Below are 12,313 nucleotides of genomic sequence, written 5' to 3'. Positions count from 1 at the left end.
TGTTCACAAAACCTAGTGCTCTTTAGAAATGTGAATCTTTGCTTCCCAGAGAGTACTGTATCCTTCTTACAAGTATTCGTCTCTCTTAAAAGGTTTCTAATCTGCCTAATTCATAACTACTTATAACCCTGAAAAGATTTTGATGTTGGACTTTGATTGAGCATGCATAGTTGGATATGTAATAAAAATAAAGTTTGGTTTCTTCATACTAATACTATAAAATAACTACTATAAAAAGCATTTAACATTAATAATATATTTAGAAAGCAAATTATATGATATATGGATGGTATATTTCCAGTTGCATGCTTAAAATATTTATGCATTGAAGAAAAAAAGCAAGGCATATACAAACTATTCTGGGTGTTATTCTGGGAAGTGGCATTATGGGTGTATTTCTCTCCTTTGTTGTTGGTTTTTTTTTCTGTATTTTGTAAGTGTTTGATAATAAACATGTATTATTGTGAAAGAAGGAAGTGTTTTACGATTGGCTCCCAAGAGCTTTAACAATTGAAAAATTTGAAATCTAAGATTGGAATCTATATGTTAAAAGTCTAGGCTGCTCTGTCTAATATGGCAGCCACTAGTCTCAAGTAAATATTTAAAATTATATTTAAATTAGGGCTCCTGGGCAGCTCAGTCAGTTAAGCATCTGCCTTCTGCTCAGGTCATGATCCGTCCTGGGATCGAGTCCCGCATCAGGTTCCCTGTTAGCGGGGAATCTGCTTCTGCCTCTGCCCCTCCCGTCTGCTCGTGGTCTCTCTCTGGTGCTCTCTCTCTCTCTCTCAAATAAATAAATAAAATCTTTTTTAAAATTATATTTAAATTAATTAAAAGCTAACCAATTTATTAACAGTTTAATTCTTCAGTCATACTAGCCACATTTTAAGTTTCAATAGCCCCGTTATCATCATCACAGAAAGTTCTATTTGACAATCCTAATGGAAGCAGGTTACCAACTGTGCCCTGAGTACTAAAGACAAAAGTGAGCCAGTTTTCAGTGGCACAGGAATGGGCACATGCCCCTCGCCATAGACGCTGAGAGACTTCTCATCAGCAGTCCCTTTTATACACCTCACCAGTCTGAGGCCAGATAAGCTCAGAGGTTTTTCCCCACAGGCATCCTGTTACTTAGTGATGGAGCAAGGACGAGAACTCAGCACTACCAGCTCCTCAGGCAGAGCTCCTGCCATCATATCACTATGACCATCTCCTCCAGAAAACCAAAGCTTCCCAAGCAAGACTTCAGCTCAATTCAGAACAATTTCATGTCACAAACATTTTTTGAGTGCTTCCAATGTGATAGGTACCATAATAAGCTTTCAATATATAAAAGCAAGTAAGAGACGTGTCTCTATCCCCAAAGGAAGCCGAAGGGATAAAACGGAAGGGCACAAAGTAGGGAAAGGTATGTTCTTGGGAAATCTAGAAGTGCTCCACCTATCATAAATAGGTTTGTGTAGGGTCTCCACATTTGTGCACCCAAATCCACACGTTAGCACTTCTTCTCCAATGTTCTCAATTTTCCTCACCCTCCAGAAGAAAAGAGACTAGACTCCATTTTTGAAATGTAGCCTATCCTCGCCCTAATATTGTTTTGTTTTTATTTTTGTTCTTTCGGTTTAACTTCACATGGGATAGTTAGAGACACTCAACAATCTTAACATGAACTAATTTTCTCACGTTTAGGCCTGGTTTTATATATGCAAAATGATTTTAAATCTTGAAATAAAATGAAATACTGCTTTGATATTTAGTCATCCATCCCATTTCAGATTATATAAAAGCAAATAAAAATTTTGAGTGAATGGTTATTTTTCAGCCAGTTGTGTTGGAACTGTTTAAACACAGGTTAACAACCTGGAACCCTCCGTCCTCATATAAATCGTGCTCCTGTATTTTAACAGATGCGATGCTCTTGGTGGCAGAGCGACTGGAAGGACCATTCAACATTGAGTCTGTCATGGACCCAATAGATGTCAAGATCTCCGAAGCCATTATGAACATGCAGGAAAACAGCATGCAGGTGTCTGCAAAGGTATTTGCATTAGTCATATTTCTACGAGTAAGGGAAGTGCAGTAATCTAAAAATGAAGTAACTAGAAATGTCGGCTGGGATTATAAATTCTAATACATTGTCGGAGAGCTTTTCCTATTGAGCTGCAAATTTGCTACTTCATTAAAAATGTCCAACAAAATGGCATTGAGAAAGGAAGCAATCTTTTCGTTCTCAGCTACTCAATCATGGAATTTCAGAGAGCCCCAGGTAGATTGACTAATCCCTCACATTTGTGAGCAATTTGGGGGAAATTTTCTTTCTTATATGTTTGAAATTTCTGCACACCCTCAACCCATTCTCTCTCTAGGAAGTTCTAATTATATCTTCAGCTGTGCAAACCAGCAAATGTCCTATATGTTCAATCGTAAATAATTGAACATTTCATCTGACTTTCTTTTTTAAGACTATGGCGTAACCTTCATTAATGAATATTCAGGGAAAAATGCTCCTTTGTATGAAGTCAAGCACACATTAAAAGAAGAAAAGTACATTTTCATAAATCATGAGACAGAGCTTCTGAGATTGCAGGTGCAGAACACAAATACCAGGTTCCCCAGTTTTATTTGTCCCCCACTCAGTTAAAGATAAACAGGACCTGCCTTAGACAAAATTGAGAAGTTTGCCAAGGATCTCCAGGCTGTTCTTCATTGCCCCTTTTGCCTGCCAGGATAACTGCACAAAGCCCTTATGTTCTTTTTAGTGGTCTCCCTGTCATGACACACTAACCAAATCTGTATCAGTCCTTTAAACCTGGTTGGTGACTGAGTGATTGTATTTTAATTGAAAGTCATTCACACAAAAATATGTCAGGCAGAGAGATGCATGCTTAGCTCTCTTCGATTTTTAAAATCCTTTGTGAAAGAGATTTCAGATATAATCAAGGAGGAGGGGATGTGTGAAGGCAGGGGGGGAGTTACAGCAGAAGGAGAGCCATGGAATCAGACTAGGTTTCCACGGCTGAGTCTGAATCAAACCAGTTTGGGGCTTTTCGGGGTTAACTGGTAGGAAGTAGGGTAAGAAAGAATCTGGCCTCGCTTTCTCTCTCATTGAGAGAGGGACAGGCCAAGAGTTTTACAGGCCTAGCTCTGAATTTTAATGAGCTTGGGGTAGCCTGTGTAAAGGAGGATGCCTCAAATTACCACCACCCATTGGGGAAATAGCACATTTGGGGGTTCCACGAAAAGCTATTTTCTTCCTTTCCTGGGAAAAAATAGCAATCATTTATTCCTCCCAAATCTATTGCCTAGACATGGATTCATGTTGTTTTAAGAGGCCACCATCCCAGCAGTGCTCGAGTAACCAGGTGCTCAGCTTGCTGATATACAAAACAGCCCTAGAGAAGAGGGTGTAAGAAGCACTCGGACAAAAGTGGTTTGAGACCACCACACACTTCTTAGAAGGATCTCCACTGGAGCACGTACATACATGTTTGAGTTATTCTATTAAAAATTCTCTAAGAGGTCAGATGGACTCTCTTTATTACCAGAATGTGGATGAGACATTTTTGTGGAATTTGCCCAACTACATTATAATAGGAGGGTTGTTAATAAGGAATGTGCTTTTTAAAAAGACACATTTCTTTGTAAAAAATGTCAAAAATCAAGAGTAGAAATAATATAGGGCATGTAAGGAAGGGTACATCACGTGAGAGGATATTGTATAGCAGGTCATAAAATAACAGGACAAAAAAAATGTCAAATGAGCTAGAAACAAAGAAAGCATATCTGGTAGTCTTGACACAGGGCAAAGGGGAGTGAGTTAAAGAAGGAGGGAGGGCGCCTGGGTGGCTCAGTTGGTTAAGCGACTGCCTTCGGCTCAGGTCATGATCCTGGAGTCCCGGGATCGAGTCCCGCATCGGCTCCCTGCTCAGCAGGGAGTCTGCTTCTCCCTCTGACCCTCCCCCCTCTCATGCTCTCTCTCCCATTCTCTCTCTCAAATGAATAAATAAAATCTTTAAAAAAAAAAAAAAAAAGAAGGAGGGAGAGGAGAGCAGCCAGGCTCTGCAGGACAGAGGGATGGGAGACAGGCTGCAAAGTGGAAGAGGGTTTGAGGAAGGACCAAAGCCAGCCTCGAACATAGTGGAGAGGCAACAGGTGGTTGGAATTTGGATACATTTAGCAGGAAACACCAATAGGATTTGCTGATAGAATGGGTATATTCTCCAAGAGGCTTTATTGCATGGAATTTTTGGAAACAGGTAATTTTCATTTTCCATTTAAGCCACATCCATGAAATTATACACAAACTAAAGTCTAGAATCTACATTTTTGCTAAGAACTGGAGGGTTGTATCCCCCCCCCTTTTTTTGAGTAGGTTCCATGCCTAGGGTGGAGCCCGACTCAGAGCTTAAACTCACAACCCTGAGATCAAGACCTGAGCTGAGATCAAGAGTCAGATGCTTAAATGACTGAGCCACCCAGGCACCCCATGTATTTTTCCTTTTTCAAGGGAACCCTCAGTCACCATTGATAAACAGTCTCACTGAATTAGGAGTTCTAGATGTCCACTTTGGCTGGAATATTTGCATAATGAGGCTTCCTTAAATTCTGATAAGGCTTTGAGTGAGGCCAGAAGTTATTTCCTAATTGAGGGTAGGGGTGGGGGTGAGCAGACATCCTGAGAGTTGTAAAGCCTACAAATTAAAATGACTTTTTATTCTAGGACATGATTGGCAATTTCTCCTTGGAAAATCATTTACCTTATTACACCAGTTGCTGTTAGCAGTCATTCCAGAACCTTTTTCAGAAAAGCAACGGTGTTTATAACTGTTAGATCATATGTTAAATGCTTACTTCAAAGGACTACACTGTGCTATATGTGGTTTATATTATGTAATATTTATAACAGTATTTGTAATGAGCTAGAACCTCCTCCCTTATTTTCCAGATAAGGAAACCAAGGCTTAGAAAAGTTAAGTAACGTACAGGGGCCTCATGGTGCATAAAGAGTGCATAGAGGAGGGTTCTGATGACAGGACCCACACTGCCAGATCACTGCATTATAACAATGAGGGTGTCTCCGAAGCCAGTCTCACCCAGGGCGGAGTTCAGTAAATATTTGCTGAATAGATCAAGTATTAGGAGAAAGTTCAAAGGCTTTCAGTAAAACCTTCCTGAGAAGCTGAGGACACAGGGTGGCAAAGCCAAAAGGATTCAAGTTGTCTGTCTTTCTGTCCGATTCCCTTCATAACTCTACCTACTGCTTCCCACCATGCGCAATTCTAATGAAATCATTCTCTTATCAAGCCTCATTGCTTCCAGCCTTTCCTGAAGTTGTAGTAGTACAAAGGATAAAAGTTACTTTCGTCTCCCTCTCTCTATCTGGAGGCAGAAGGTGAACCCACCACGGGTTCAGATACGAAATTCCCCTCCTCTAATGCCATTGGCTCTCATCAAATCTGCAGGAGAACAGCTCATTTTTTGTACCTAGTCCCTGATCCTGATTTAGTGGGATTTACCCACCAATGAAAAGATCTGTCCCCACCAAGTATGCTCCTGCTCCAATCTTGTCTTAGGGCTGTTTTTATACATAATATCAGATCCTTTTCCTCTCCTATTTAGCTCATAGCTAAAGTGTTAGCTGTAAGGATTACTGACATTCCTTCCAAAAAATACATTGGCTAGGGGTGCCTGGCTGGCTCAGTCGGAAGAACATGAGACTCCTGATCTCAGCGTCGTGAGCTGGAGCCCTGTGTTGGGTGTAGAGATCATTTAAATAAATAAACTTAAAAAAAAATACATTGGCTATGCCGAGTTGTATAATCAGGTTATAAAATTTTGGTAATAACATTATGGCACTTATTTCAAACTCTTGGTTTGTGTATTCTTTGTATAACATGATATTATATGTTATATAATATATATTATATATATCATTATATATGTGTATGTACACATTTTTAAGGACTGGAAACAAAAGCACATTAAGACTTTGGACAAATAATCCCCTAGTAACAATGATAATCATCATGGCCACCAGTAATTGAGCACCTAGTATATTCATTCAGCAAATACCGTATCATGTACCAGGCATGAGGAATACACTAGAAGACAAAACAGATCCTCGGCCCCATGTCAGTCTCTTTCTATGTGTTTTATATATTTATTCCAAACCCTTGCTGCAATCTTGTAGAGCATCTTTTTCCTGATTTTATAGGTAAAGAATGTTAAATTTACAGGAATTGAGTAGCCTTCCTGGGCTCAGGCAACTAACAAGGGGCAGACTTGGGATGAACCCTACAAATGATCTGATCCAAAGAAAAAGACCTTCCCAGCATGCCACTGTTTCCTCAATAAGTATCTTCCCACCTAGTCCATATATACTTCAGCACTGGAGGACCCAGCCTTCTAAAGGAGGGCTATTGCCCAGTGTATTTTGCTGAGTTGAATTTGGAACATGAAAGTATAATGCCAGAGAGACTTCAACAATAAAAAACAGAAAATACCTTAAACACACTACAGGGAATGTTCTGATGAGAAACAAGTGCTGTTCATTCTTCAAGCCCCAACCAAGCTTATTACATTCACCAACTTCCCAATCTTCATCACACACAGGAAAGCTCCCTCATTATTCTACCACTTCTGTTACCCACCCAAGTCAAAGAACTTTGCAGGCATATGGAAATTCCCCAAGGGAAGAGAGAGCAAAACTTGCTGAGTCTCTGCCTGTGAAATTCAGATGTGTTGATAGTCTCCTTCTTATCCTATCAGAGAAGATGAAACTGATCTCACTCGATATAATTTAACTGTATTAGGAATAATTTCAAACCTAATCCAGGAAAAGATTGGTTTGTCAGATATAATCTAAATTAAGAAGGAAGACTTATTAAATTCCAATTGAAACCATCCATTCAATTAATACTTATTACAGACGAGGGTAGAACCCATTATGGAAGAGTAGGGTGGCCCCCAGGTACTTAATTTTCTCCAGACAATTCTTTCTGAATCTATAGTACTAATGAAGATGAGAGGGGAAAAAAAAAGAAAAAGAAAAGAAAAAAGCCTAAGAGGATGGAAAAGAGAATGTAATAATATCTGCTTCTAGCTAGTGGGTCTTAGTCTCCTCATCTATAAAATGAAGGGTTCTTTGAAATGTGATTTTCCAGTTCTAAACAGTTAACAGTATTATGAACATTATCTCTTCACTACTAGTTAGGTTTCCTTTTCTAGCATCCAAATATTTTTCTTTTCTCTGGATCTTTTTTCTTTCAAAGCATACAGGCATAAGTGATATCTTGGGAATTTGCATGTAGAAAATATCTCCCTTCAGATACAAAGACATTGTTTAGAATTTAGCTCAAATAAATATATTTTTATTCCAGTAGTGTTAGTCTTTACTTTGAGTTCCTAGGTTATGCGTGCCCTTCTTAAGGCAGTAAGCATATTATTTCTTGTGTTGTGGTTATTTGCATACTTCCCTTCTCCTTCCCAAGATTATAAATTATTTGAGGACAGGAGTTACATCTTACTTGTGCTTGCATTCTACAGAAAGCCATCCTAACATGTTTTTACACATGGAAGAAACAGTGTATTTTGCTGAGTTGAATTTGGAACATGAAAGTATAATGCCAGAGAGACTTCAACAATAAAAAACAGAAAATACCTTAAAATATACTTGAAGTCAGCCTAGGATTCTTTACAATAACACAAAGGTTATAAGATCAGATTTTGGCATCAGACAGACCTCGGATTTGGTTTTTACTAGTTGTGGGACTTGGGGCAAATTATCTGTCCAAACACAATTAACTCACCTGAAAAAATTAGGATGCTAGTAGTACCTAGTCATAGGGTCATTTGAGAGTAAAATGATACCATCCGTGTAAAACGCTTAGCTATGGAATATATCCAATCCAACCCACTCTTATAAGTGAAATATTTTAATTGCTGTTGTTGAAATGTCTACGATGTGTGAATCCTAAAGAACATAGACTGGCTCTCTGGTTTTTGCCTCGTCCATGATGGCCTGCGAGCTTACCTTTAGCATCTCAGATCAGAAGAGCAGCTGGGTGATATACACGCCTGCACTTGAAGGCACATACCTATTTTCCGTGGCAGTGAATCACGTTGAAAGGGACACATATTTCTGCATGGCCTGGACGTGGCATGGCGTGACAGTCAAGAGATGGCTAAGGAACAAAGCCTTCAGAAGGAAGGCAGCTCGAGGGAATAGTCGAGTTGGATAGAGGCTCTCAGCAACTTACTCGTCTTCCTACCTGGTGGTCCCACGGGTGCCAGCACAGCCAAAGGTTTTAGAGGAATGTCAGTGGCCTCTGCCTAATGTCACATTAGCCTCACATTAAAGGAATAATTGGCGTGTGACAAGTGGTTCCGTTCCTTCCGCCTGATTGCTGAGAAAAAAACAAATGGCCATACTATTTATAAAGTTCTATTTCTATTTCTTCTTTAGTTTTGTTTTTAAAAGAAAAGAGCAAGTTCTCAACGATGCCTTGATTCAGAATACTCAGAATAGTTTCTCTGGTTATTCAGATTTCAAAGTTCATATTCTGCCCATCAGCTCTTACTTATAATATTTCACTAAGAAACAGTGACCTCCTTGAAACATCTTTTATTCTTTGATTTCTCCATTTCTATACAGAAAACCAGAATCTGTTCTATTCCTGTTTGTGACATCACTGGATAACAGAGCCAGATTTTTTTAGATGCTAATACAAAGAAAAGAAAGAAAAAAAAGAGACACCTTTTTCTTATAAAGCAAAATGAAGGTTTGAGAAAAGTGCCTACGATGCATTTATAGGAAACACATCCAAAGCAAACTAGTTTTAACTTTCCTCTCATGTAAAGGGGATTTAAAAAATATTTTTTTCCCTCCTTTTGATGATAAAGGGAAACTCCTGATTATCTCTAACCTTTGGAGATTTATCTTAAGATTTTCTTTCACTTTAACTTCAGGGCAAAAGACAAGAAGATTACCCTTAATGAAGCCAACTCAAGAATAAGTGATTGAAACTCGATTCAGTTTTTAACATTTAGCGTGTTCTTAGAGGAAGATACCCTCTCGCTCACCTGAATATCTTCTTCCAACATCCTCCTGCCTTAGCAGGAGAACTCCTTCCTCAGAGTCATGCTTCCCGGGGGCAGCTGATGGTCGATGGTCGGGCTGGAGTAATTCAGTCGCCTAGCCTTACACACACACACAGTTAACCCCAGCTCTGAGTGCTTCCTTCTGCCCGGGAAGATGCCATCCTACTGGATTCCGAGAGTCTTTGCCCCAGCCAGCCTACATTTAAACGCATGGAGGAGCTACCTTTGTGTGTTTACAGAAGCCTGTTCTGCCAGAAGGTTTTGAATTATATGGCTTTCTGTCGGTCTTCCTCTTCTAATGCGTTTTGCATATCTCTTCCATTTCACTTCATTATCCCAGAATAGATCTTAACACACCAGCCAAGTAGCTTAGCTGCCTTACAGAGTGAAAATCAATCATTTCTTTATTAATACAAGTAACCTGTTAGCTAGACAATATGTCTTTAAAACATGGGGCTCATGGGGCTGGGTGACAAAAAGAGCTCTTGTGCAGAGTAGTGTGGGACCTCCTCAGACCCAGCGTCCTGACTTGGCTACAGTGACGGGAGTAGCTTTCATCCCAAATCTCTCCTAGCCTGGACTACTCTCCTGATCACACCTGTTTATCCCATGGCCTGCCACACACCTCCAATAACCCTGTCAAAAACTGCACGCGTGTCCTCCCCCAAAGCCTCCCTCCCCAGGGCTCGCTGTCCCAGTGAGGGCCCCCTCCGCCGCACCTGCTTCTAGCCAGAAGCACAGTTGACTCAAACTTCCCTTTCTCCTTCTCCCTCATAGTTGTTCCATGACGGGCCCCACTGAACAGTCCTCAATCCCTTTTGAATCCATCCTCAGCAGCTCCCCTAATTTTACCATCTCCCACATGGATTATAGCCTCCTATTTAATTTCCTGCCTTTGGTTCTGCCACGCTCTGATCCATCCTGCACACTGTAACCAGAGAGATTGCTGAAAATGCTAGTATGTTCACATTACTCCCCTGCTTAGTTACCAGCTTTCCGGGATTCCCTGTTGCCATTAGATGAAAGCCCAGGTGTAGCCCCTGCACGATGCTGTCCTTAGCTTGCCACCCGCCTCCAGGCCACCCTCCCCACTCTCCGTGCCTGGGATTATTAAAGCAAATGTTTCTTGAGCATTGATTATCTGCCAAGCACCATACTAGATGCTGCGGAGGTAATAGTGAATAAGACCAACAGAGCCTGAGTCCTACTAGACGTTTTAATGTAGGAGGTAAGAGAACATCTGTATGTGCCAGACATTCAAGACAGCCTTAGCTCTGTTGCTCAGAAGAACCATCCTCTATCACCTCCATGCTTTTGCCCATGCTGTTTCCTCATCCTGGAACATCCTGTCCTTTCCACACCAAACACCAAATATACACCATTTGCCAGGCACTATTTCTGCACTTCCGGGGCAAGATTCAGTGGGATCCTGGTGAGTCCTGGCACAACCAGCTCTCAATGCAGTGAACATACTAGTGTGCAGTATTTGCCAATTTCTGTTGTGTAAATATTCCCACCGTGGTGATTTCAAGCTACCAACGTGAGGTCACTGAACATGGAGTAGCACGCCACAATATAACATTTCCCCCTGACTGATACAGTTGGCACAAATCACCTCAAGAGCTTAGGTGAGAGTAAATAATTAGGAAGTAGTGAGTTTTGAGTATATATTACCTTTATCTTCAATAGAATGTATACAATTTTAAGTTTATACATTGTAACTTAGTAATCACTGTTCAATGACTGGCTTGCGGAATTCCTGACGATTTTATAGGTGGTCTCGAGATCCCGTAAGAGCCCATTCCAGGACTCCACTGCTATTCTAGGAAACCTTCTCTGACCCTCCAGTCTGGTTAGTTGCCCCTTGTGGGTGTCCCCATCACATTTATCATGATATAATCACCAGGCTTCTTGTCAGAACCTCCCTGAGAGCAGGGACATGTCCAGTTGGCATATCCCCTGCACCTGTGTCTGCCCATAATGACACTCAATGAATATTGGTTGAATGATAAGTTGAATGAATGATACAGAGCCAGGCTGATGAAATTTACACATTCATGTGAATTCGGCAAAATGATCTTAAAGAATTGCTTTAAAACCCATAAACAAAGAGCATATGAGATAATCATTTAGCCAGGCCAAGAAGGTTAAGATTTCTTTTTTACCACATTCAAAATATGCTTTGTTAGTTCCTTGTAATTCCTTCCTATTCGCCATTGGGGAGAAAATATCAAGGTGTTCTGCTGTTTAAGGAAAGCAAACCCTTCAAGGAAAAAAAAAATCATCTTCTCAAGCAAACGGAACGAATTTGCTTTTATTGAAGAAACAATTTTAAGACGTATGCAAAACATTTGACAGATATTCTGGAACCAAGCTGTGTAAGCATCAGGAGTAAATTTCTAAAGCCTTAAAACTGACATGGTAGCTGGCTTTTGAAAATTGAAGCTGGTGAAAGGCAGCCAAAGCTGAAACTGATGACTTCACTTGATTCAGTGTAACCTGGAATTCTCTTCACGGAGCCCTGAGCCCATCCAGGGACCCATGTGGAATTTGCCAGATGACTTGGCTAAGGGACCATTGTAATCAGTCTTTAAGGAAAGAAAAGCATGAGCCAGGGAGGAAAGAAAAAGAGAAGAAGACAGAGGAGAAGGGGTAGAGAGGAGTAAAGAACACAAGAGAAGTGCAGATTGTTCTGAGACTTCAGGATGAAAACCTGTTTTCTTAAAAAAAATCAATCCATAAAGAAAATTAGCAAACTAATAAAACCAAATAAAAATAAAAAGACTCGGGGCGCCTGGGTGGCTCAGATGGTTAAGCGTCTGCCTTCGGCTCAGGTCGTGATCCCAGCGTCCTGGGATCGAGCCCCGCATCGGGCTTCCTGCTCAGCGGGGAGCCTGCTTCTCCCTCTCCCTCTGCCTCTCTCCCTGCTCATGCTCTCTCCCTCTCTCTCTCTCTCTCTCTCTGTATCTCTGTGTCTCAAATGAATAAATAAAAAAATCTTAAAAAAATAAATAAATAATAAATAAAAAGACTCAATATTTAAAATGTTACCATAATGAGTATAATAGTTTTATATCTAAAGAAAGAAGTCATTATTAAAATGTTCTAAGTTGATATTCAGGAAAATTCTACATTGGATATTAGCAGAATGCTGTTAGGAACCAGAAAAAAAAAAAAATGTGTGAAATGAAGCTCTAAGGTGCCAGTTTAATCT

The 12,313-nt window shown here is 40.3% G+C and overlaps 1 protein-coding gene across 1 annotated transcript in view; it reads left to right on the top strand.

The window, feature by feature from the left end:
* GPC6 (glypican 6) overlaps window positions 1–12,313 on the top strand; it is a 1,077,089-nt gene that overhangs the window by 974,562 nt on the left and 90,214 nt on the right. Inside the window, exon 5 of the mRNA XM_021695926.2 lies at window positions 1,908–2,038. Coding sequence (XP_021551601.1) covers window positions 1,908–2,038 — 131 coding nt within the window. The remainder of the gene's footprint in view (window positions 1–1,907; window positions 2,039–12,313) is intronic.

The sequence above is a fragment of the Neomonachus schauinslandi genome, chromosome 3 (genome assembly GCF_002201575.2).
Source record: "Neomonachus schauinslandi chromosome 3, ASM220157v2, whole genome shotgun sequence".
Classification (NCBI taxonomy): Eukaryota; Metazoa; Chordata; class Mammalia; order Carnivora; family Phocidae; genus Neomonachus; species Neomonachus schauinslandi.
This window is presented reverse-complemented; position numbering and strand designations above follow the sequence as displayed.